At 41.5% G+C, this 25,349-nt stretch overlaps 1 protein-coding gene across 1 annotated transcript; it reads left to right on the top strand.

Moving 5' to 3' along the window:
- Positions 2,889 to 4,334, top strand: LOC8073244 (11 kDa late embryogenesis abundant protein). The gene is made up of 2 exons (XM_002445234.2): positions 2,889 to 3,533; positions 3,787 to 4,334. The coding sequence occupies exon 1, from the start codon at positions 3,020 to 3,022 to the stop codon at positions 3,494 to 3,496; it is 477 nt and encodes a 158-aa protein (XP_002445279.1). The 5' UTR covers positions 2,889 to 3,019; the 3' UTR covers positions 3,497 to 3,533; positions 3,787 to 4,334.

The following is a 25,349-nucleotide window of genomic DNA, read 5'->3' as shown; positions in this document are numbered from 1 at the left end:
TGAGTATTTGCTTAAAAAAAGAGTCCATCGTATATGCATGACAGTTGGCACCTAAAATTTTGGGTTGAGCTGCTAAATCGTGCTTGGATTAGTGGCGTCTCTACATTTTGCCAGTTCTTGTCTTACATGGTGTGATAAGGATTTCACTTTGCAGTTTCTATCAGTATACGGTAAAGGCCTGTTTGGTTCCCTATGATTTTTTATCACCTATCACATCGAATGTTTGCACATGCATAGAGTACAAAATATATATTATCTACAAAACTAAAGACACAGCTAGAGAATAGTTTGCGAGACAAATCTTTTGAGTCTAAGTAGTCTATAACTAGCAAAAATAATGCCTGTGCATTGCAACGGGAAAAAACTATCAAATCTATATTTATATCTCTATTACCTAATCTTTCTCTAATATATAATTATGAAAAATTTAGTTCACCAGAAATCCATTTTTTGTATGTCTCCCACCAACTACCGAACAATACAGAGTTCGTTCGAACTTATATATAACTCATGCTTATACGAGTTATAAAATAGCTCTTGTCTAACGTGATATGTAGTTAGATTCATGTTTTATGTAGGTCCTATATATGGTAACCTTAATAGGTAGGAAGAGTCATAATCCTAATATAAATAGATGAGAAAGAATTCTAATTCAACAGTTCGATTATAGATTTATATTGACACTATATAGGGCAATCTTGATAGCTAAGAATCCTAATTCTAATCCTAATATAAAGAGATTATTCATCTTTAAGTAATCCAAATAAAAAAAGATATAAATTTTTTCTAAAAATCAGAAAGGCAAAAAAGTATTGTTGCGAAAGAGCCTCTAGCCTAGTGGTTAGAGCACCTTAGTAGCATCCAGCAGGCCTGAGTTCGACTCTCCATTGGATTAAATTTAAACAGTTATGCACTAAAAAAATAAAAAAAAATAGGCTGAGGTTTCCTCTGCCGACTTCGGTCAAAAAAAAGTATTGTTCATGTCGAACGCCTAGCTAATAACAACCATGCGATGTGGGCACCACACTCATTCATCTTCTTTTTTTTAGTAATCGAAGGGTGTTTCTGGTAAGGGGATCGTCGTCTATCTCCATATTCATAGTCCTAAATTCAGCCTATGTCCAAACCAGTCCGGTCTGTTGATTGGCCCAGCTTCTTTTTTTTAAGTAATCGTTTTGGCCTAAGTGTAGATGACGGGGCATGGGACAACAGGTAAGCCGTATCGTACCGTTTCTCTCAAATCCTATATGGACTTTGGAAGGTGAACAGAAATTTGGATAAACTAAAATTTTCATAACTTATTATTAGATATAGATATAGATGTAGATATAGATATAGATATATAGATCCATGTTTTAAATAGCGAGCTAAGGCCAAGGTGTTTAGCGTTTTATAAACTGTAATTAGCGTACTTTAGCAGTAAAATAACGGTAAAATTGTGCATGAATGCAAATAGCGGCATAATTTTTTTCAAACTATTTTGGGCTATAGCGGCAAAAATAGCAGGCTATTTTTTTCATGATATAGATATAGATTAACAAAGCTGCGTGTCATTGTTCAATTGGCTTGTAAAGAAATCTCTGTGCACACAACGTCTGATCTCACGTGTCATCATCCAATTGGCTCAGGAAGAAATATGTCTCTCGCACGATGGACCGCTACGGCGCTGCCTCGTCTCCGCCACCACCCGGTTCCTCTGGCTCACTCTCTAAACTATGGGTGGTTAAACGGCCCATGTCGGTAAAATTAAATTGGGCTGCCAATATGGCCCATGCAGCATGCGTCACCAGGCCGTGCCGGTTTTCGGTCTATCGCTAGACGGGCCACACCAACATTATGGGCTTGGGCATCTTATCTGTCCGTCTATAATCCAAGGTGTGCTAGCTGTAATTCTAAAAAAGTTGTTATGACTTTTGTAAATAAGTTGCTTTTCTTACCGACCATTGATTCGTCTAAATTAACTCTTACCTATCCATGTCGTAAGTATCCGAAACTTTTTTTCTCATGAGACAAAACCTAGACCGTGTCGTGCTCCTCTTGATCTTAAAGACAGAGACAAACTCTTGTCTCTCAAAAGAATGATTGAAACAGGACTCTTAAGAGCACACAAAAAAGATATTTCGAACCGAATAAAATTAGAATTCAAACAAGAGTTTTAATAGAGAGAGAGTAGGCATAACCATGAAAATGAGAGTCCAATAAGTAATCTGCACACATGAACAAAATAAGGTAAGAATTCAAACAAAGAGTTTTAATAGAAGACAACAGGCATAAAAGGAGAGTCCAAGAAGTACTCAAACACACGAATAGAAAACATAACAGTCGTAAACGAGATACCTTTCGAAGCAGATTTTAACTAATTTGGAAGGAGAGTTCGATTTGAAGAAGTTTGAATTAGAAGAGGATTCTTTTCTTTCAATTTATCTTGCGTCCGATCTCTCCATCCTTATAAGTAGCCATACCAAAAAAAACTCCAGACAAAAATAAAGGACGAAAATTTTATCTCTTTATTATTAGGTTTAGATAGAACAATAATGATCAAATAAAACGAAAATACTACCATACTTATTAAATTTTAACACCCCTAACCACTAAGACATATGCAAATGTATTAGTACAAACTAGAATAGTCCAAAATGTACGTGGGGTGTAATCGTGCAAGGTGGCTGACAGATCGCCCTCCTCCTCCGGTGACCACGTCGACGCGTGCGTCCCTTTGGCAAGCTGCCTCGTGTCCCGGCGCTCCACCGAGAGCTACGCGTGTCTCCACACGTGCTAGCGAACGTGTCAACACGTCGCCGCCTTTGTATGTCCCAGGCTCCCCGCTCTCAGACGCGTGTCCACATCCACAAAACCTATAAAACTGGCAGCAAAATCCCAACGTTCTCTCCCAGCTAGCTACTGCACACGGCACACCCTTAATTCCCTGCGATTATTGTTAGTCAAGCGATCACGTCACTAGCTATACTTGCCGCGAGCAAAAGCGAGAGAGAGATCAAGCCCAAACAGGTAGCTAGCCATGCAGGCCGGGAAGACGGCAATGGAGGCGACCAAGGAGGCGGCGGCGAACGTGGGGGCCTCGGCGAACGCCGGCATGCAGAAGACCCGCGCCGCCGTGCAAGGCCAGGTGGAGAAGGCCACGGCGCACAACGCGTCGGACAGGGCCGCGGCGGAGGCCAACCAGCGGGAGCGCGTGCGCGCCGCGGAGCTGGAGAAGCAGGACGCCATGCGCGCCAACGCCGCCGCCAAGGAGCGCGCCACCGGCGCGGCCACGTACCAGCACCCGTCGCAGGGCGCGCCCGGGATCGTCGACGCCTCCCGGCAGGGCTACGGCGCCGGCGGGGCTGCCCCGGCGGGTGGGCACGTCGAGGACGGCGTTGGCGAGACCCGCCCCGTCGCTAGGGCCACCGGCACGGCGCGGCCCAGCGCCGCGCACAACCCGCACGTCGGGAGCGACTTCCCGCAGGCGCGCGGCACCGGCGGACAGTACCAGTGAGCTGCCGCGACGCGCGCGTACCCGTGTGACGTGTCATGTACTGTATCTGTTATGATATAGGCTTGGACACGAATGGTCCTTGTGAACTGTGATAATAGTATATGCTAAATAATCTGTGTAATATGTAGTCTCTAATAGAGCAAAGTGCATGGCCGGTCCCTAAACTGTTGAACTGTGTCAAGCCGGTCCACGAACTCTCAAAATGATTACTTAAGTCCATAATCTATGTTTTGGTGTCATTTAGGCCCAAACCCACTGCTGACCAAGTGTTCTCGTTGTTATATTTGCAGACCACCTTAGACTGCTACAGTGTAAAATATCCCCATTCGCTCTCACTCAGGCGCGCCGCTGCAACATGGTCGTCGCTGCCGTATCTCCGACGGGTCGCTGCCATTGCCAATCACGTGGATGGGACTGCCGTGGCGAGCCCGAGGATGAGGCTGCATTGGCGAAGGCTGAAGCAATCGTGGTTTTAGCCGTCGCCGTCATCGTGGCTGTTCAAGAGCCGCGCCATTGGGTCCGCGTGCAGGAGGCCACATCCAGAAGGCGAGCGTCCAGGAGGCGTGCCGTCCAGGAGCAATTGCCGATCACAAAAACTAAGCTAATGTTGTTGTAGTCCCTTCACCACTGTTGTATCTTATCTAGAAGCAATTATCGCTGCTTTTTATTTAGGAACTGGTTCATCTAGGAGCAATTGTCGCTGCTTTTTATTTAGGAACTGGTTCATATGTGAGACAAGTGTTTTGTTATTGTGTACGTGAATCCTGCTTCACTAGGATTTAGTAATGGTATATGTAAGTGATCTTACAGTTTGATGAATAAATTTGGTTGAAATTTGAGAGTCAATTGCATGTGAAAAAATGACTAACATCACATAAGACTGACAAAATAAGTCACTGGCATTTTGTAACATTGACAAAAAATTGTTTTGATAGAAGCTGCAACATCCAGCAAGGTAAACAAAAGTCTAAACAAGCTAACTGTTAGCTTCTAAACAAGCTACTGCAATATCCGGCAAAGGTCGTTCTCCAAAAAAAACATTCAGCAAAGGTCTAAACAAAAAGGTGTAACATCTTTGCTAAATTTTCTACAGACTTGTTGGGCACTGCTCCCTGTCTTTCAGGACTTGTTAGCTGCTGCTCTCTTTCTTGGCTTGGAGTTCTTTGCAGGTGCTTGATTTCCAACCTTGGAGCTTCTTCCTGTAGCATTCCTCTTCCTGCCTGCAGTTGCCTTTCCTGCCTTTGTGCATGTGGTTAGTGGTGCAGGTCTTGCTACAGGTTGATTGGAGCAAATGAAGGAATTATCTGGCAATGGCCCCTGAGGCTGAGATAGTGATGTAAACTGAGACCCCTGTAGCAAATAAGTTTAACACATATTATAACCAAAATATTTTTAATATGCATTGAATGTTTTTGCATATTACCTCCCAAAGCATCTGACTCAATAGAGTTGTGCTAGTTTGTGTCATGAACTCAGCTTGGCCTTCTTGCCTCAAATCCTGATTGATAGGGCACTCTTGTTGTGGTTGTTCTTCTAGTTCCACTTCCTGGTTTGTTGTTGCCTGTGCAGCTTGTTGTTCAGCTTCCTGGGCTAATGTAGCATGTGTTGTGGCCACTAGTTTTTTTGCCTCCTCTGAACTAAAGCCCATCTTCTTAAGCTTGCAACCACTAGAATTATGGTTAGCATCTGAACAGTATTTACAATGCATGACCACACCATGCCTAGTCAGTTTTGGTCCATTCTTTCCTTGAACTTCATGTGGTTGTTTTCTCCTAGACTTTGGTGGCCTGCCTACTTTCTTCTCATAAACAGGTGGTAGTACTTCAGGCCCATTCATCTTTTCCCACTCAGTTTTGTCCTTGCAAGGCCAAATGTTGAATCCATATGCATTTTTGTAAGCTTCCACAGAATAACAGTTAGCAAGGACACTTTCAGGTGGGATCCTCTCACTTCTCAAGCATGAGATAGCATGACAACATGGGACACCCGTCAATTGCCACCTTCTGCAATCACAAGTCCTTGCATTGATGTCTACTATGTGCTGATAATCCTTTATCTGCTCATCTTGTCATTTGCTCTAAATGAATCAATGTACTTTGCAGCCAACCAGTTTGCAGTACATCTCTTGAGAACCCACTCCTTCTGGCAATTGTGTGCCCCATAATAAGTCTTAACCATAAAAGAGTTGGTCCTTTTGTCCAAAGAAGCATAAAGGTTCCATGGGCAGCCCTCAGCACAATGAGCCTTTAACCTTCCTTTCTCATTCCTTGGCATCTTAATTTCAACCCTGTTCCTAACACTATACTCAGTGATGGCATCTCTAAGCTTTTGGACATCTGCAAACACTAAACCAACATGAAAGGTTGGATTTTGCATATCTTCCTCACTGAAAGATGAAAACCTCAGTCGCACATCACCTTCCCCATCTGATTCTGGAAGGTCCAAACCTTCATCATCTGTATCCTCTTCATCACTTCCCTGTACAGGTCTAGATATTTCCAGGGTCTTCAGTTTGCTACCTTTGGCTTTCTTATGGTCTTTAACTTGTACATGAGAAGTTACAAGGTCATCAAACAAATCTGCATCTCCCTCTTCTATCTCATTATCACTATCCCACAACACATCATCTTCACTGTCAACAGCTTGATCCACCCTTATGTTATCCAAATTTCTGTAGAAAACAGGCAACTTTTCTTTAGGATTCTTCTCCACATATTGCACTTTGCTTGGGCTGATGACCTTTGGCAATTCAGTCACTGGATTTGCACGAGCATCATCCCAATCAACTTCACTGAACATATCCTCATGAACAAAATATACTACGATATTTTTGACATCCTGTGCACATGTTGCCATTACATTGGTGTCAGTATCTGAAACTATAAGACGAAGACCATTTGCTAATGTCTTCCCTGGTAGCAGCCAATGTATCTTCAAGTCTTCATTGCTCTGGTAGCCTAGCTGTTGTGCAAAGTCTGGAAACCACAAAGGAGAGAATGTATCTGCCTCTACACGATCAAACAAAGATACCCTGTCATCGATGTATGATTTAAGATGCCCCGAACCAACAAAAAAACCACCATGGTGAATCTCGATTGTGAATTCGTCTCTACAACCACCTACAGATTGGACAAGAAATAGACCAAATAAGGTGCCCTGCAGCGAAGAACAGAAATGGCAAAACCCTAAACGTTTGTTCTAAATTGACGACTAGACAAAGTCTTGCCTTTCTACCTCATATGCAGCATCTTAGTCTACCAAATCCAATGATTCAATGAGAGAATGCACTGATCAAACTCACCGTACATAGGGGGAGGTGCCCCTTTCGGTCGCAACATCGCCACCATCCTTCGATCTTGCGCCGAAAGATGACTCCAGTGTGATTGCTTCCTTGCTTCCTTCCGACGTCTCTTGCTCCTAGTGCGGATAGCCTCAACTCACCACCGATCCTCCAGCCACAGCCCTCCTCGTAGCCCTCGCCGCCCTCCGCCGAGGAACACGAACAGACACAACGTGCGGAGAATAGTTTTGGGGATAGGGCTGATTTGTTTGATGTATGGGAGGGCCTAATTGCAATACAAGATGATGGCATCTGTAGGGTCAATAGCAGATTGGGCCTAAATGACATCAAAACATAGATTATGGATTTAAGTAATCATTTTGAGAGTTTATGGATCGGCTTGACACAGCCCAACAAGTTTAGGGGCCGGCCATGCACTTTGCTCTTTCTAATACCTTATACTCTACTCTCTCCGTCCAAGCAAATAAATACAATCCTCACATCCGAAAGTTCAGTTTGAGCAAGGCGTTATTGTTGGCTGTATAGAAGAAACTTGTTAATCTAGTCGTCAACTCAGTACAATAATTAATCTACTTATATATAGCCGACTTGTCTATCTATTATAATTTTTTTATGGTTCTGTACATAAGCTGAAAGGTTACATTACCTTTTTTCACCTCAGCACACTACTAGAGAACAGTGTTTGTTTCTTTGACTCTTAGTGGATAAGGCCTTCGTCGTGAAAATTTTGGTGAGGCGGGACTAAATGGCCACCTTTCCCGGTCCCGGTTTGAGAAACTGGGGCTCTCTTTTAACATCGGTTGGTAATACCAATCTTTTCCGGTCCCGGTTCGAGAAACTGGAGCCCCCTTTTAACACCGGTTGGTAATACCAAGGGTCTTGCTAGGGCGCCCCCTTTTAACATCGGTTGGTATTCCGGTTAATACCAACCGGTGTTAAAGGGTATTGCCAGGGTTGCCACGTTGCAGGACCCCAACCAGTGTTAAAGGGTTTTTTTATTTCTTCGGTTCTGTTTATTGTTTTTATATAATAATAATAGGTTTTTCAATACATATTTTTTTGCTGATACAATAATATATTTATATTACACGCATATTAAGCATATATAAATGAAAATTATAGGCTTAGCTTTATAATTAAGCTTTGCCTATAATAAAATGAATAGGCCACATCAAAAATTAAATAGATGTGTGAAAAGCTTTATATATAGTTTTATAAGTACAAAATTCGTAACACATATATACATAGAGTTTTTTCTCCCAATATCTAAAACCAATACAAATGATCATCGTTGTTTGGAATAAGAGTTTCGTTGCCGTTGAAGTGAAACTCGCTGTTTGGATTGATCACTTGCACTACTAGAAATGTGTTCAACAATGACGATTCCGTTGTGATGACTGAAAAATTTGTCACAGAACGTGCGCTTTCTATGACGAAATTTTCCTTTTCGTCATGAGTCACAAGTGACGGAGCTTTGGCACAAAGAATAATGACGAATTCCAAATTAATGTCATACATGAACAAAAATAAATCGTCATAGAATCTTTGCCTGGAAGACGCGGCACAGTGGTCCCACAAGCAGGACCCACCTCGAGGATGTGGCGATGTGGCCCACCAGCGGCTGCGTGGCCCACATGGTGATGCCCGACCTTTTTTTCTGGCATGGCCAGCCTTTTATTATTGTGCGCGTGGTGATATTTCTGTTATGGCAAAAAAATTGCTCCGGCAGAGAGCATTGAACCCACGACCTGCCGCACATTAGCTTACAAGTTTAACCACTGGACTACTCGTTAGTTTGTGTTATGGATTGACATATACACTGCTTTATCTAATTGACATACGCCTGAGTGCTTTGGGCCTAGGCTCGGTGGAATTTTATCACGAGTGCTGATGGGCCTCACGCACACAACAGCCCAAACGTGCCTGTCCTTGATACCGGGGATCACGCAGGGGCAGCACGACTACGTATTCTTTTCCTTCGTCGCCGTGACGTATTCTTTCCCTTCGTCACCGTGATCAAGTCACCGAGTCGCCGCCGCCGGCCGAGCACGTGTTGATCTGCATAGTGCGAGTGCACGTCGAGGCGGTTCTAGTGTCATCACCATCATGCAAGCGGCACTGCGGGGGCAAACGTGATCTGTATAGGTATTTATTTCTATCTTGTACAGTTATTCCTATAATCCTATCCTTAATTATGTACTAATTAATAATTGTGTAATCCTATATCCTTAAGCATGTACTAATTAATAATTGTGGCTGGCTATTTCTTAAAATTGCAGTTAGTAATTGTTTCTCTAAATTTTAAAAGAGTGTTAGAAGAAAGCAGTGTTGTGCAGTGGCTGCGCCGGCGATCGTGGGGCGGGCAGAGGAGCACCGGTCAGCGGCAGCGCGTGTGGACAGATTAGCGGCGGCGCCAAGTGGCCCTGACGGCAGAGATAAAGGTTTGATTTGTATTCAAGTTTTTTTTACATATATGCATTTTTTTATTTTGTTAATTTATTGCTTGAATTTTAGTACTGAATACAAATTGTACTGTTAAAATAGATGGATAGAAGCTGGGTTTTTGGGAGACCATTCACACCTACATATGTGACGGGAGTTGAAGAGTTCATGAAGTTTGTTCGTGAAAGATACCCCAAAGACAGCCAGATACTTTGTCCGTGCACGAGATGTCTTAATCAAAGTTTGCGGTCTCAGGATGATGCAAATGACCATATACACATTTATGGAATGTCAGCTACATACACCAGATGGATTCATCATGGGGAGTCGGCAGATACTGAAGTAGTTGAGAATTTGGAGCAGGAGGTCCAAGGAAGTTATCATGACTTTGGGATACATGTGGATGAGCCCGACGACGATGTTGATGATGATCTCGGAGTACCAGAGATGATAGGAGAGTTGTATGCTGCGGCAGAGGCTGATGGACAACAACCAAGGTTTGCAAGAGTCCTTGAAGATGCGAAGAAGCCACTTAGCTCGGGATCTGGCCATTTGAAATTCTCTTTTCTGGTGAGGATGTTATACATCAAGTCACGTTATAGAATTAACAATATTGGATTTTCTGCAATGATAAAGTTGGTGTCGGAAGGATACCCCCATAGTGAGTTGTCAAAATCATATGATGAGGCCAAGAAATATCTTTCTGAATTGGGCCTTGGATGTAAAAAAATCGATGTGTGCCCGAACAATTGTGTGTTGTTTAGGAACAGGTATGAAAAGTCTGATGTATGTCCAGTATGCAAGGCGTCTAGATGGGAAGATGAAACTGGGACCAAGCGGGTGCCGAAAAAGGTATTGAGGCATTTTCCAATTGTGCCAAGGTTGAAAAGAATTTTTGCTTCAAAGCGAACTTCTGAGGAAACACAGTGGCACAAGACAAAGAGGAAGCCGATTGACAATGTAATGAGCCATCCAGCTGATGGGGAAGAATGGAAGGATTTCGACAGGAGGGAACCAACCTTTGCATCTGATCCGAGGAACCTGAGGCTTGCCTTAGCTACTGATGGATTCAATCCATTTGGCAACATGAGTACCCAGTACAGTATGTGGCCAGTGCTCCTAACACCGCTGAATCTCGCACCATGGGAATGCGTGAATCCAACAAACTTCTTTATGGCTTTATTCATCCCTGGTCCAAAATCTCCAGGGAAGGACTTTGATGTGTTCCTTGAGCCCCTAATTGAAGAGCTGCTCGATCTATGGAAGGGTGTCAGCACCCTCGATGCATGTACTGGTCGGAAGTTTGACCTTCGTGCTGCCGTGCTGTGGTGTATACATGATTTTCCAGCATTGAGCACGCTATCCGGGCGAACAACAAAAGGGTATTATGCATGTATTCATTGCGACAAGGATTTGTTGTCTCGGTCAATAAGGAATAAGTTATGTTACATTGGACATCGCCGTTTCCTTATAAAGACACATCCTTGGCGGAACAGCTTGGCTTTTGATTGTAAACGTGAAAAAAAAGATGCGCCAGGGAAGTTTACTTTGGAGGAGGTCCTAGAGGAGCTAGAGAAGTTGAAAAATGTCAAGCCAGGGAAGCATCCAACTGAAATTACTGGAAATAAAAGGAAGCGCAATGAGCATAATGAGCACAATAAGGGTCCAAAGATTTATAGCCGCAAATCTGGGTTGTGGAGATTGCCATACTGGAAACATTTGTTGATTCCACATAATCTTGATGTGATGCACATAGAGAAGAACATATGTGAAAACATTCTTGGCACATTACTCAATATACCGGGCAAGAGCAAGGATACAACCAATGCTAGGCTAGATTTGCATGACATGGGCATAAGACCTGAATTGCACTTGCAGCAACGTGGCAACTCAGTCGTTGCTCCGCCTGCTCCGTATGTCTTGGGGAAGGATCAGAAAATCGCTTTCTGCAAGTTTTTAAAAGGTATCAAGTTTCCTGATGGATATGCGGCTAACCTAGCAAGATACATAAGTGAAGATGGTTCGAAGCTGCAGGGAAAGCTGAAAACACATTCTTGCCACATACTCCTGCAAAGAATCATACCAGCTGGCCTGAGAGGACTGGTAAGGAAGGATGTATATGAAGCAATTGCGGAGCTCGGGAACTTCTTCAGGGAACTATGAGTAGAAATCTACGGATTGATGTTGTGAAACGGCTCAAACAAGAAATTCCATTGATCCTATGCAAGCTTGAGAAAATCTTTCCACTTGCCTTCTTTGATGTCATGGTGCACTTGGCTGTCCATCTCTCTGATGAGGCACTGCTTAGAGGACATGTTCAGTACGGATGGATGTACCCAATAGAAAGGCGGCTAGGCACTTTGAAGAATTTTGTAAGCAACAGGGGTAGGCCGGAAGGATCAATTGCGAACGCATATATGGCAAGTGACACCTTGACCTTTTGTTCTAGGTATATGGAGGATATTGACACTAGATTAACCGTAATGATGGTAGTGATGGAGAGGTGCCATTGCCTGATGATATCTCTGTTTTTAAGCATGGTGTTACTCTTGTTGGAGCTGATAGGGTGCAGTACATTGATGATGCTATCTTTAATAAGTTAGTTTGGTATGTGCTAAATAATTGTGAAGAAGTTGAGAAATATGTGGAGTAAGTATCATTTAAATGTTTGATTTTTAATTTATGTTTTTTGTTATTTTCAATTTATTCTTATGACTAAAATTTTCCATGCAGCTTGTACCGGGCCAAGCTACAGGGCCAAGGTCTCCCTGATGTTGAAAAAATGGTTGAAAAGGGATTTGCCAAATGGTTTAAGCGCCACGTAAGTCACTACACATTGTGTTTCTAGGTTCAGTAAATGCATTAGTATCCATATGTAACACAGATGATTAATTTTGATGCAACAGATTGAGGACAAACGCAAGGAGAATCCAGACTCGGTTAGCGACGGACTATGGGCACTGTCATGTCCCCCAGATCTGCGAGTTAGGTTTTGTTCAGCTTGCACAGTCAATGGAGTGCATTATAGCACCGTGGATCGTGAGAAGTATCTTCGGACACAAAATAGTGGGGTAGTGACTGATGGTGAACATAATGGGCAACCTGTAGATTTTTATGGAGTCCTTAAAGAGGTAATTGAGTTGCAATATAACTCTAATCTGCAAGTCCGTCGGACAGTGGTTCTATTTCGATGCGATTGGTTTAAGCTAGAAGGAAAGACAGTAGGCCTTCGAGATGACGGACATTTCAAATCCATCAATGTGCACTCATTGTGGTACCAGACTGACCCTTTTATCTTAGCGACTCAATCGAAAAAGATTTTTTACCTGCAAGACACAGCTTTTGGTAAAGATTGGCGAGTTGTGCAGAAATTTGAACATAGAGGTATCTATGATGTGTCTGAAAAAGAGGAGGCCAGTAATGTTGTGCATTAGGACGACTATGGTTCCGATACTGAACATGTTGTGCAAGCAGGTGATGAAAATGCGGTCATGCAGAATATTCAAGGTGGAGAAGCAACTATAATTGAAGCAGATTTACAACACCTTATAAATAGCAAGAAGCACCCTAGTGTTCATGAGGATGAAGATAGTGAGGAAGAGGAGGAAGATGACACAGCAGTTCAGTACTGTAGTGATGGAGATGGTCAGAACAAAGGTTACATGTCCCTAGATGATGAAGTTTCTGATTGAATATTATGACTTCTAGTATGGACTAGTGACATGTCCCTAGACTGCATGGTGTTTTGGTTTTCCCCACTTTTTTGTTTTTTTTTCATGGGAATGTCCCTAGATGATCAGTACTGCACTACATCTATAATCAGTGAATTTTTCATACCCATGGCATTTTGCCTACCCTATTCTGGTGATTATGATGGCTCCTATTTTCTTGTGATGGCATTTTAATTTTCTGTGACTTAAATTGCATTGAAATTCAGAGCAAAGTTATGTTCCATTCAGTATTTAGTGGTAGCAGGAAGCAATCATGTTTTGAACTTCTGAAATTCAGAGCAATGTACAGAGTAATAGAAGCCTGACAGACTTTGCTCTTTTGCTGTACAGAGCAATAGAAGCCTGACAGACTTTGCTCTATTGATATTCATAGCAGTACACATCTAACTAGGGATGTACACATCTTTTACATGTTTTGCCAAAGTAAAGATTTACCTGCCATCTCCACTTTGTAGTGCTACCTGATTTCAGTCACCTATTGCTTGCAATCACCAATGCCATCTCCACCTTGACTCAACCATTCAATCGTGCCCCCTCCACATTTATCCGGGCTTGGGACCGGCATTGGCAGTGCTAGGCACCCCTACCCAGAAAGCAATAATTAGTGGAAATCAAACTCAGACAAAAAATGTTCAGATTTACATGTTTTGCCAAAGTCACTACATATTATCATAATTTAGTCTTTCCTGAAGACCTACACACAGACAAATTCACCTTTGGACTGCAAATACTTATAGTAGTTGAATAGTCATATATATTCAATTATGAGATTGGAGCTGCCTGTAATTTTGAACAGGGTCTTCTGTATATGGCCTATTAAGTGTTGCAGTAACCAATCAATCTGAGAAAACATCCCAACTGATTTTCCAAACAAATAAAATAGTGAAGTTCAAATCCAAAGGACCCATATAGAAGAAAAGCATATTATTTTATATATAACTTAATATGGACACAAGCCTTTCTTTAGTGTATGAATGGACTGTGCAGTGCAATATTAATTAATATATCTAAAAATCTATTATAGAGAAGCGCTGAATAGACATAATAGAAATCTCCTCAAGCTTAAGACATTTTAATCAAGTAACTGAAGTGACAGAGAACTAAGCTTCAATAGCACATCAAACTCCATCCTCTCGTTTTGGTGGTTCATCAGGCAACCTACATTATTTGCAAATACATAACAGCAAAAAATATAAAATAGCAGCGGAGGCAGAGTACACGGGGAAGAGGGACTCGGGAGGACGAGCGCCTGATGAGGCTGGTCTCGTTGGGAACCGCAGCGAGCAGACTGGACGGGCTCACCTGTGGCATGATGGCATCTCCTCGGATAAATGGGCATGGCAGTGTGGCGCCGGAGAGGCAGCCCCATCCCGCGCCCGCGCTGGGATGGCTCCGGGGTGGCCGGGCGCACGGCCACTTCCCCATCCTCGGTGGCGACGGCTGATGCGGAGCCTGGCGCGGTCCGGCGAAGCCGAGGTGGGCGTGGTGGTGCACGACGAGGTCATCGAGGCCGAGACGGTCAATGGCATGGTCCGGGAAAATAGAGGAGTTCGCGGCGGACCGGGGGCATATATTGATTAAATAAATTTGCATATCCTTAACTGCTGAACTCACTTAACGGCCCAATGGTAAGGATGTTTCTGTTTCACCATGAGCTCTCGGGTTCGATCCCTGCAGTAGCCAACTTTTTTTTCTGTTTCTATTTTTTTATTTCTCTATGTTCATTTTTGGCTAGATTTTTAATTAATAAATTAGTAGTAAATGATTTACCTTATTTTTTTGTAAATGCTTATTTCTCTATTTTCATTTTGGCTAGATTTTTAATTAGTAAAATATTGGTTAATGAAAGATGTTCATGCTAGTGGAGGATGTTCATGCTAAGTTAAAGATGCTCATGCTAGTGGAGAAGGTATAGTACCATTATGTCAAAATCATTTGAAACTTTAATGAGATGTCTACAGAACCAAACTACGATGTTGTGTGCATCCGAGGAAATTTCTGACCAAGTTTACCTAGTCTTATTAATTTTTCTTGGATTAGTGATAGATAAATGTTAAAATACTCTCAGGTATCAAAAAAATCTTAAATCTTGCTAGTTGACCTCATTTTAGTGTATAATGCTGACAAAAAAGTTTCAATTGATTGCGAGAAAGTAGTGATGCACATCCACACACAGACATACATGTCTCACATATACCCATGTGACTAAGTGAGAGATGTTCAAGTTTCTATGCGATGTATAGTGCCACTTTCTCCAAATAATTTGAAACTTTAATGGGACGTGTATAGAACCAAACTATGGTGTTGTGTGCATTTGTACAATTTTCTGGCCAAGTTTACATATTATTATAATTTTTTGTTGGATTATTGAAGGATAAATGTTAAAATACCCTAGGGTAGTTACAAAAATCTCAAAGTTGGATGGAAACCTCATTTTAGTGTTTAACAGTGATACAAAAAAGTTTCAACTATTTCCGAGAAAGTGAACATGCACATCCCCATAAAAATATAATGTTCAAGCTTGTATGGGATGTATACTACCACTTTGTTAGAATGATTTCAAACTATAATGCCATGATCATACACCAAAACAAGGTGTCCATGCAACATTTTATATTTTTCTACCTAACTTAAGGTATTGAACCTTTTATCCACAAAATATGAACATAGAGAAATAGAAAAACATAATAAACATAAAAATATTGGCCAAACAAAAAAAAAGGCACACAAAGGTGCTCGAACCCAAAACCAGGGGCTAAACCTCGAGGAAAGCTAGGTTTAATGCTTGAAGAGATCCCGCAATCCCAAAATAAAATGATGCCGCAACATCTCGGGCGGCACCAAAACATTTCCCCGAAAAAAAATTGTGCCAAAAGCAGCGCCATTTATATCTATCCATTTCCCCCACTTCCTCCTCCCCCCTCGCCCACTCGTCCTCTCCCCTCGGCCGCACCAGCTATTTCCCCAACCTTAGCCATCACCGTCGGGAAGCAACCGTCGGCGACGAGCTGCATCCTCCACCACGACCTGCATCGTCGCCGGAGTGGGGGTCGGCTCCGGAACACCGCCGGAGTGGGGGTCGTCGCCGGAGCACCGCTAAGCACCGCCGGAGTGGGGGTCGGCTCCGGAACACCGCCGGAGTGGCGGTCGTCGCCGGAGAACCGCCGGGGTAGGGATTGTCGCCTGTCTGGATCTGCTTCCCTGTCAACTAGGATTCACCGCGATGGTGGCAACAAGAGGTCAAGGTAGGAATAGAGCTGCAGATCAAGGTAAGCAAAAAAGTATTCTTGGTCCTGACCTCCTCATCTTCTCTTCTCTTTGTGCCGTGTGAACCCTCCTCTGCTCCCTTGCGATGGTGTTTGATAGAATATATAAAGCATCTCGTTTTTTCTGTGAAATATTAATTGAACTTGCTAAGGAAATTGAGCACCCTTTAGGCATTGTACAGACTATCTACTTGATTAATAATGCTCGATTAACTCCTCCATAACTCTCAAATAATATCCCTCTCAGTTGCTCAATTACATCATCAGCTTCCTGTTCATGTATGGTCACTGTGTGTGCCCAAATATGGTTAAAATGATTGCCTGTATTTGTGTGTACTAAAGTCTTGTTTCCATTTGATGGTTCATACGCATTGTTCAATATATAATCCTATATATAATTGATAACTGAAGCAGTTTTCAATGCAATGCCCAGCAAACCAAATAGCTTCATTGGGTGCAACCAAATATTCTGTCTCTTGGCTATTGATATGCTGCATGTCAGTAGGACGAAAACATGATACATTTACCTATTATCCAATTTTTTGACATATAGATCATGGCTGCGCATTTAAATTACAGTTTATGAATTAGTACATGTCTTAAGTTGTCCTAGATAAACATACTTAACCATATCAGAGACAGCATGACCAGCCATCAGTTACTTGGAGAAATGGCAATTTAAGTTGCTTTTTGTTTTGAGTTCTGAACTTTCAACCTGTTGTACATGCTATACATGCTAAATCTGTGCAGTGTTTGGAAATTAGATTTGCCACAATTATTAAAGTAGTTCTGTCTCTTGGCTTCAAATAGAGCTTAATGTGGTCTGCTGGACCATTTTAATGATCTGGATGAAGAAGCAGCAGTGTGCATCCATGTGTGTCTATAGAAAAGAGTAGTTCATAATTCGTAATACTTGTATGTCCTGTAGTCAATCCAAATCATCTCATATCAGTTGCATGCTGACATCATAATGTCTCATATAGAATATTGCCCATACAAATGTTTATTATTTGTGCTTCAGTACTCATAAATTTGTACCTCTTACCTCTGACCTCTTACATGTTGCCTATAAACTACCACCTAGGCTCTTCAGCAGCCACCGCTAGATCCTACCTCTTACTATCTATCATCTAGTATTAGTACCTCTTAGCTCTTAGTTCCCTCCTTTTTATTCTCTAATAGACACAATTTGCTTGTTCTTGTAAGAACCTCCAATATGTGATTATGAGAGAAGGCGGAATGAATGCGTGGCATTGAATCAAAAGACGTTTGAAGCGTTCGGTATCCTAAAACTATCTACTGATCTTAGTAATTCTTTGCCACAATCTGCTACAAAGAAGGGGAAAAACTCAGCAAACAAGAAATCAAATAGTCAAGATTCAGATTCATCGGAGTATCTCCTTGGCGATGATGATCAAGGAGATAGTGATGATGATGACACTGAATCTGATGAGGTGCCAGAACCCCTAGAAATGCAGGTGCTTCTTCTATCTTCAAAGTACTGGATGGGGAATGTTTGCATTGCATTTGGATGTTTGAAATCTATTATCTAATATATGCCCGAGCTTTTACATCCATCTTCTTTCTTTCATACCTATTTCTAATATATGGTCTTGCTTACTGATGCACATGACTTTCTTGTTTTTTTTCTAGTTTCCTGCAGGCTATAAGCCGCCAGTCCACACTGCAAAGAAGAGGAAGACAAATCCCAAGATGCCTCCAGGAGGTAGGAATACCAAGAGAGTGAGGGCATCTGAAGGATCGCAGCTTCAAACCCAAAGAAGACAATCAAAAGGCTTCAACCTTCTGCGAGAGAAGGGCACAGTGTAGAGGATAGTAGAGATGCTCATGATGAAAGACCACAGTGGTCTCATACAGTTGCAAAGGAAGACAATGGAGGAGGTGGTGAGGACAGTACTACTGCAGAGGAAGGCAATGGAGCTGGTGGCCAGGACAACACAGCTGCACAGGAAGACACTGGAGCAGCTCATGATAGTACAGGTGCCGATGAAGACAATGTAGCTGGAGAGGAAAACAGTGAAGGCAAGTTATAGTTTCTTTGTCATTCCAATATGCCATCTCTTTTGCTGATTTGCATGACACTAAAGCATTTAAATGCAAATTCTATATTGTAGCTCCTGCACAGCGAGCCCCAAGAAAACCCAGGCCACCCACAAAGGGAACACTGCTGGACAGGATGACAAAAGCTATGGGTGGCAGAATGCCCATAGCTGTTGCTGAAGGCAAAAGAAGGCCTCATGAGCCTGTTCAAGCAGCGAAGTTTGCATCTGAGGCTGGTGTCATCATTCGGGATAAGGTGCCTATCCTACCTCGTTGGAAAGATTACAAGGACGACAAAAAATATTACAAAGACTTTGCGGCAAAGCTCTCTGTAAGTGCATTACTGTTTCCATCACTAACTTATATATCAGGTTAACCTGAATTGACTAACTAAACATGGAATTTTCATATGACTAGTGGCGCTTGGCCATTAACGAGAATGACAGGCCAACAAAGGAAGCTGTCAATGATATGCTGCGATCTGGGGTGCGGCAAATGCGTTATCGGCTCAAGAAGAAATACTTCAATGGTGTACCTGCAAATGAGATTCCGACAACTTCTCCAGTTCAATGCATGTCTGATGAGGAGTGGAGGTCACTAGTTGCAAAGTGGACTAATCGAAAGAACATGGTATGGGTATTCTTTCTCATTCAGTTGCCAAACGATCTTCTCTACATATGATCTCATCTGACATGTTCATTCTCTGGTAGGAAACATGTGAAAAGAACAAGCAGAATCGCAGTAGAGTCAAGTATCATCAGGCTACAGGTTCTCGCAGCTATGTGGCACACTTACATGCATATGTAAGTAATTGATTATCTATATAAGACTGACTTTGTATCGTAAGGCTGACAAAACTCTGCTGTAATTGATTTTGTATGCAACAGAAGCAGAAGACAAACCATGCAGAACCCAGCACTGAACAAAATGAAGATCTTGATGTGGTGGAGGCCTTCAAGACCTGCCATACCAGCTCCAAACATGGTCTTAGTGAAGCAGCAAGAGAAGCATTGGTAAGTCCTGACATCAAGTGAAATCCAAGTGCCCTGTTATTTTCTTATAAGTGGTTTCTGTGCCAGTTAAAAATAGCAGTAGAAAAATGGATCAATGGGTCAGAATCCATGCCATGCCATGATAAGTTACCACCTCAACTCTCAAATAACTCCTGAAGCCACATAATGCATGTTCAACTCTCAAATAGCAGTGATATATGCATCTCTAGATCCTGAATATGAGGCATGGGTTAGGGGTAATTGGTGCACAGTATTTCTGAATGCAGCATGCTATTTCTGTGAATCCAGCAGTGTTAGTTCTGTCAATGCAACAAATAAATGAATCATGGATTGCATACCTTTTTGGAATCATTTTCTATCCATGCACCATAGTAGTTGTAAAAACGCAGTGTAGTTGCAACACAGTTATGTCTCATTGTATTTCCTTGTATTGGCCTGTGGTGGTGATCTGACACTGAAATAGAGTCACAATTGCCTGTCTATTTCTCTAGGTTTGTTCCTACCTCTCTCCAGTACACATCGGCTGTGTTCGGCAAGTCAGTGCTGGATTGTATTCGGCTTGTGGCTGGACTGTGCGGCTGCTTTGGCTGAACTGATTTCATCTGAGTTCAGTCCAGCAGTACATCAGCCGAACACAGCCGTGCATCTTGCTATTTTTATTTTTTAAAATACATCAGTCCAGCAGTGCATCTTGCTTTTTTTTAAAATACATCTTGTGTCATATTTTCTCCTCAGATTAATGTAATAAGTGTCAACTAATGATGTGTCATTGCTGTTTCAGTCAAACATGGAAGCTTTGAGGAATGAACCTGCTGCTGAAGGTGAGACTGGAGTGTCCAGTGTGCAGGTTGTGTCCCAGGTCCTCCCCAAGAACAGCACCAACATTTTTCTGAAGAATGTTGGCATCAAACGAGCAGCATCCTCCAAATCTTCATCATTAACTGAAAGCGAGCTTCGACAACAACTAGCAGCTGAAGCTACGGCTGCTGTACAAGGTGAACTTGATGATCTCAAGAAGAGAAATGAAGAAGCTGAGGAAAAGCTGGCGAGGACACAGCAGGAGTTGGAGGTGTACAAGAAGATTACAGAGACCAACAGTAAGGCACTTGCGGAGAACAATGCGTTGCTGAATCGCATGTTGTCCCTCAGGGGTTCTTCGACTTGAGCTGTTTGTGGCTGCTGGTTGATGAAGCAAGGGGTCTGTCTATATGCTGGTGATTTTGTTTATGCAAGAACTTAGGTTGCTAGTGGTTGCCTACTTATTATTATCTGTCTAGTATGAAAACTGAGATGAAACTTGTAGTTTCAGTGTCATGTCAAGTGAATTGTTTGTGAACCGAGTTTGCTATGGTTGATTTAAGTTGTTTGGTCACTGCTATTCTGGAGCTGTCAATGTATGCTTTTGGTAAATGCAATATTATTTGCATTGTGCAATTAAATCAGTATATGCTTTTGGAAAATGCAATATTATTTGCATTGTGCAATTAAATCAGTATGTGCACCTGTGATGTCAATTTTGAGCTGTGACGAATTTATAATTGCTTTTGTGACCAAATAGCAACTACATCTGTGATGAAATGGAAACAAATCAGAGTAAGCCACGTGGCCCAATCATGTTAATGACACGTGGCCTAATACAAAGTCAACACGTGGCCCCATAACAAAAGAGCACGTGGATAGACCACGTCACTAGACACGTCAGCTGCCACATGACAAGCCACGTCAGCTGCCAGCGTGGCAAACGACGTCAGACCATCTGACAGACGACGAGTTGTGACGAAAACAGGGATATATCAATGACGAAACGTGATCGTCATAGAAAGAAAACACTTCTATGACGACACCTTTTTTTCGTCATAGAAAAGATGCACATCTATGACGAAATTATGTGTTTCGTCACGGTAGGTCAAATGTGACGCCAGTTCCATGACGAATGTTATTTCGTCATAAATTCGTCATAAAAGTATCTTTGTGACGATTTTTGCATCTACTGTGACGAAAGTGTATCGTCATTCGTCAAAAAATACCTAGTAGTGAAATATGTGGTATTTATGGTATATGGCATAGTGACATTGCCTTCTCTCTCACCCTACTCTAATAAGGCTTTAATATCTAGAGCTCATAGGTGGGAGATAAAATATACATACTTACAAGACATTTATTGCATAGTCAAACCATGGATCCAAAGAAACAAATCAATAAGTCAAATCAAGATGTGCATGTGTGGCGAATGAATGGTGTATGGTGATAATGGTGATAACAATGGTGGAAGTCTAATTCTACTTTTGCTCTTTGAGGGGATACATACCTTTCTTGCTCTTTTGAAATTTTGTGAGGAGAATGAGATGCTCTTCTTTTTCTTTCCTCTCAGGTGGGTATCTTGTACCCCTAATTCTACTGTCGGACACTTGTCCATTTTTACCTCTCGTCTCACTCTTTCTTTTCTTTCGAGGTTCCGGGCACTTGCCCCTTTTTATTTCCTCGTATTTTTTTCTTTTTTTTAGAGCACTCATCTCATGAGATAATGTAGCAAGTGGTATTAACAAGATAACTTGAGCATTTTTTTCACAGGGAAAAATAGAAATGTTTTTGGTTATTCTCTTCTGGATTATTAGTAGAATATTTTTGGGTGGTTCTAGAGATGGAAATGAGTGGATATATGTGGATGGTACTTCCGGAGTAGAAGTAGCATATATGAGTGAACGTGCAAGTGAATCTTGATTTAACCACATGACAAGCTCCTAAGGGTCTACACAGCTTGACCACACTCAATGCTCATAAGCAGTAAAAAGTAAATGTGTGGCTCAAAGTCTAGCAAGCATTTAATGTTGACGCTGGAGCCAAAGTCACAGAGTGCTTCTGGGACGTCCACCATGCCGATGGAGAACGGGATGACGGGGCGTCCTGGATCGCCTCTCTTGACCGGCAGAAGGTCAGTAGTAACTTCAGTGACGGGGTTACTCCAATTATCACCATGCTTTTCTTCCTTTGCATGGACTATGTTGGTGGGGTAAATATGTCATTAAGAACCGCCAACAGGGACATGTACCCATGTGGAAGAAGAAATCCATATTTTGGGAGCTACCTTACTGGAATGTCCTAGAGGTCCGCAACGCGATCGACGTGATGCATTTGACAAAGAATCTTTGTGTGAACTTGCTCGGATTCATGGGTGTCTACGGGAAGTCTAAGGATTCACTTGAAGCACGACATGACTTGCAGCGCATGAAAGAACGAGACAACTGTTGGGTATTCTTAACATCATTACCAAAAGTAGATAGTTTTCTAATTCTAGTAATGGTGCCAAAAATGCCAAACCTATCCCTCATACCACTTAAGCCAAGTTGTCATCCCCAGCATGACATGAGAGACGCGGTATTGAAATATGCAATTGCTCTTCTAAATAAATAATGAATGGGATCTGCAAGCGCACAGATTAATACCGATGTAGCATTTTAACCGGGAAGTATTCCAGGTATCGTTATTTATATTTTTACCACTGGGAAGGGATTAGCAATCTTCAATATTGATTACAGAATAGAATATGAGATTGAGTATCTATCATTGCATGTATAATTGAGAACATTGTATCTAACTCTTTCATACTTGGGTAAGTGTCACATAAAAGATATATGAAGTAATGAATAGTGACAAAGATAATTAATCTGATCACCATAACTAGCCACATAATAAATATGATAAGCACCTCAATTAGATACTCTAGAAAGTCATTAGCATGGTATTAGAACGAACTACAAGAATATTTCCTAAGTTATTCTCAACTATACAGTCTAGCATTATCATGGTTAGTGCAAGCATACTTAGCAATCATTGCAAGACAAGATTACGCCTATTAGCAAGGTAAATGAGAAACATAGCAATCACTCCCCTGTAATAATATTGCTCTGCCAGCCCAATACAAGAGAGGGGGACTATTTAAGAATCAATGAAGCTGTCACTATCACGAACTACCCCACGATCTGGCATATTGGGTACAATCGCAGATAAATACGGTATAAGCACCACGCCTACACAATATCTATCATTTACCCATGGATCCGATGGATAAACGCTATACGATCCTAAGCATGTATATAGATCCAATCTAACTAAGCTAAGTACATAACTATGATAAACTAAGAATAATATAATCTTGAATATAAACAAGTAGAGCAAATTCATAAGCAATATATTGAAGTAGAACAAAGTCATATTCATAATATTGAAGAACAAAGATGATTAGAAGAACAATTAGAAGCACAATTAGAGAATTACCAAGAATCCTCTTGACAGATCCGGAAACCAATCGAAGATTGACTCCTTCTAGTTCTAATCCTATGTAGCTATGCTAATCTAGATATCTAATTGATGTGGTGGCTCTAATCTTGATCAGGGGCTTCTTCTCCCTTGAGGAATAATGAATTAGGGTTGAGAGGCTCTCTCCTCCAGGGGCCAGGGGGTTTGGTTTTATAGTCCCTTCAAATGAATATGGGCCATTGGATCAAACCGACATTGATTGAACGGTTATCCTTGATCCTTTAGGTCGGTGGAGATCTTTCCCAAAAGAGAGTCCTGTTTGGACTCCAACAGGGGGCGGGCGCCCAGGGCAACTGGGCGGGCGCCCAGTGCCTGGCCCCGTACGGCCTCCGCTTCCTTCCCGTGGCTTCTGGAGTCTTCTAGATGTAAGATAATTGCGTGGCACGTTAATATCTCTATGTAATCCCGACGTGTGGGCCTTTCTTCCGTATTTCCTGATATCCCCCTGCAGAAATAGACAAATACCAAAACTCGTGAAATTCTATCAGATAAAACCCTAAGTCTAGATGTTGATTTCATTTGAATCCTTTTCTTTGTTTATTTGATAATTAAATTTGATACTTAAGGACCGTCAACAACAACCTGCATCCAGAAAAGACAGATGATGGACGTCATTACTTAAGCCCTGCTAGCTACACTCTGAGCAAAGAAGAGAAGGAAAGCATGTTTGAATATCTTAGCAACATCAAGGTCCCATCTGGATTCTCCGCCAATATCAAGGGAATAATTAATGTGCTAGAGAAGAAATTCCTGAACTTAAAGTCCCATGACTGTCACGTTCTAATGACGCAATTGCTGCCGGTGGTTTTAAGAGGAATTTTACCTCCACACGTACGTCTAGCCACCCATTTGATGACTTCAAATTAAAAAATTTTGAATACAAAGTTGTTAGAGATCATCAAGATCTATATTTGATATATTGTCCATTTTTCCATTTGGATAATTTTGAGCCAATCCTAAGCACATTTCTTTAAAATCCAAGACGGGTTTTGGTCAAACTTGGTCAAATAACAAACTAAACTACTTAAAATGAAAAAAATTGAATACCAAGTTGTTAGATATCATCAATATCTAAACTTTTTATATACACAATTTTTCCATTTGAGAAAGTTTAAGTTAACAATACCCACAAAATCTTGAATCTCACACAAACTATATGAAACTATATGTGTCAATTGTGGATTTTTAACTACACCTTCCCAAAACTTTGTCAAATTCAAAAATGGTCTATATATTAAATGTAGATTTTGATGAGTGGAACAATATTGGTATTCATGACTTTTCCATTTGAGACCATCTACGGTTCCGAAACCGCTGCGTGGTTATGAATTCTCTCAAAATTCAAAATTCAGTGGTTTAAACTTTTCCAAATAAAAAGTTGACCATTAGACCAAATGTAGAACTTGATGAGTGTAACAAACTTTGTATTCATGACTTTTCCATTTGGGACCATCTAGGGTTCGGTCAAAGGGTGTTTTTGTAAAAACCAATGCTTTGACTTTGGTCAAGCTTGGTCAAATGACCCATTTGATGACTTCAAATTAAAAAAATTGGAATACAAAGTTGTTAGAGATCATCAAGATCTACATTTGATATATTGTCCATTTTTTCCATTTAGATAATTTTGAGCCAATCCTAAGCACATTTCTTTAAAATCCAAGACCGGTTTTGGTCAAACTTGGTCAAATGACAAACTAAATTACTTAAAATGAAAAAATTTGA

The sequence above is a fragment of the Sorghum bicolor genome, chromosome 7 (genome assembly GCF_000003195.3).
Source record: "Sorghum bicolor cultivar BTx623 chromosome 7, Sorghum_bicolor_NCBIv3, whole genome shotgun sequence".
NCBI classification, from domain to species: Eukaryota; Viridiplantae; Streptophyta; class Magnoliopsida; order Poales; family Poaceae; genus Sorghum; species Sorghum bicolor.
This window is presented reverse-complemented; position numbering and strand designations above follow the sequence as displayed.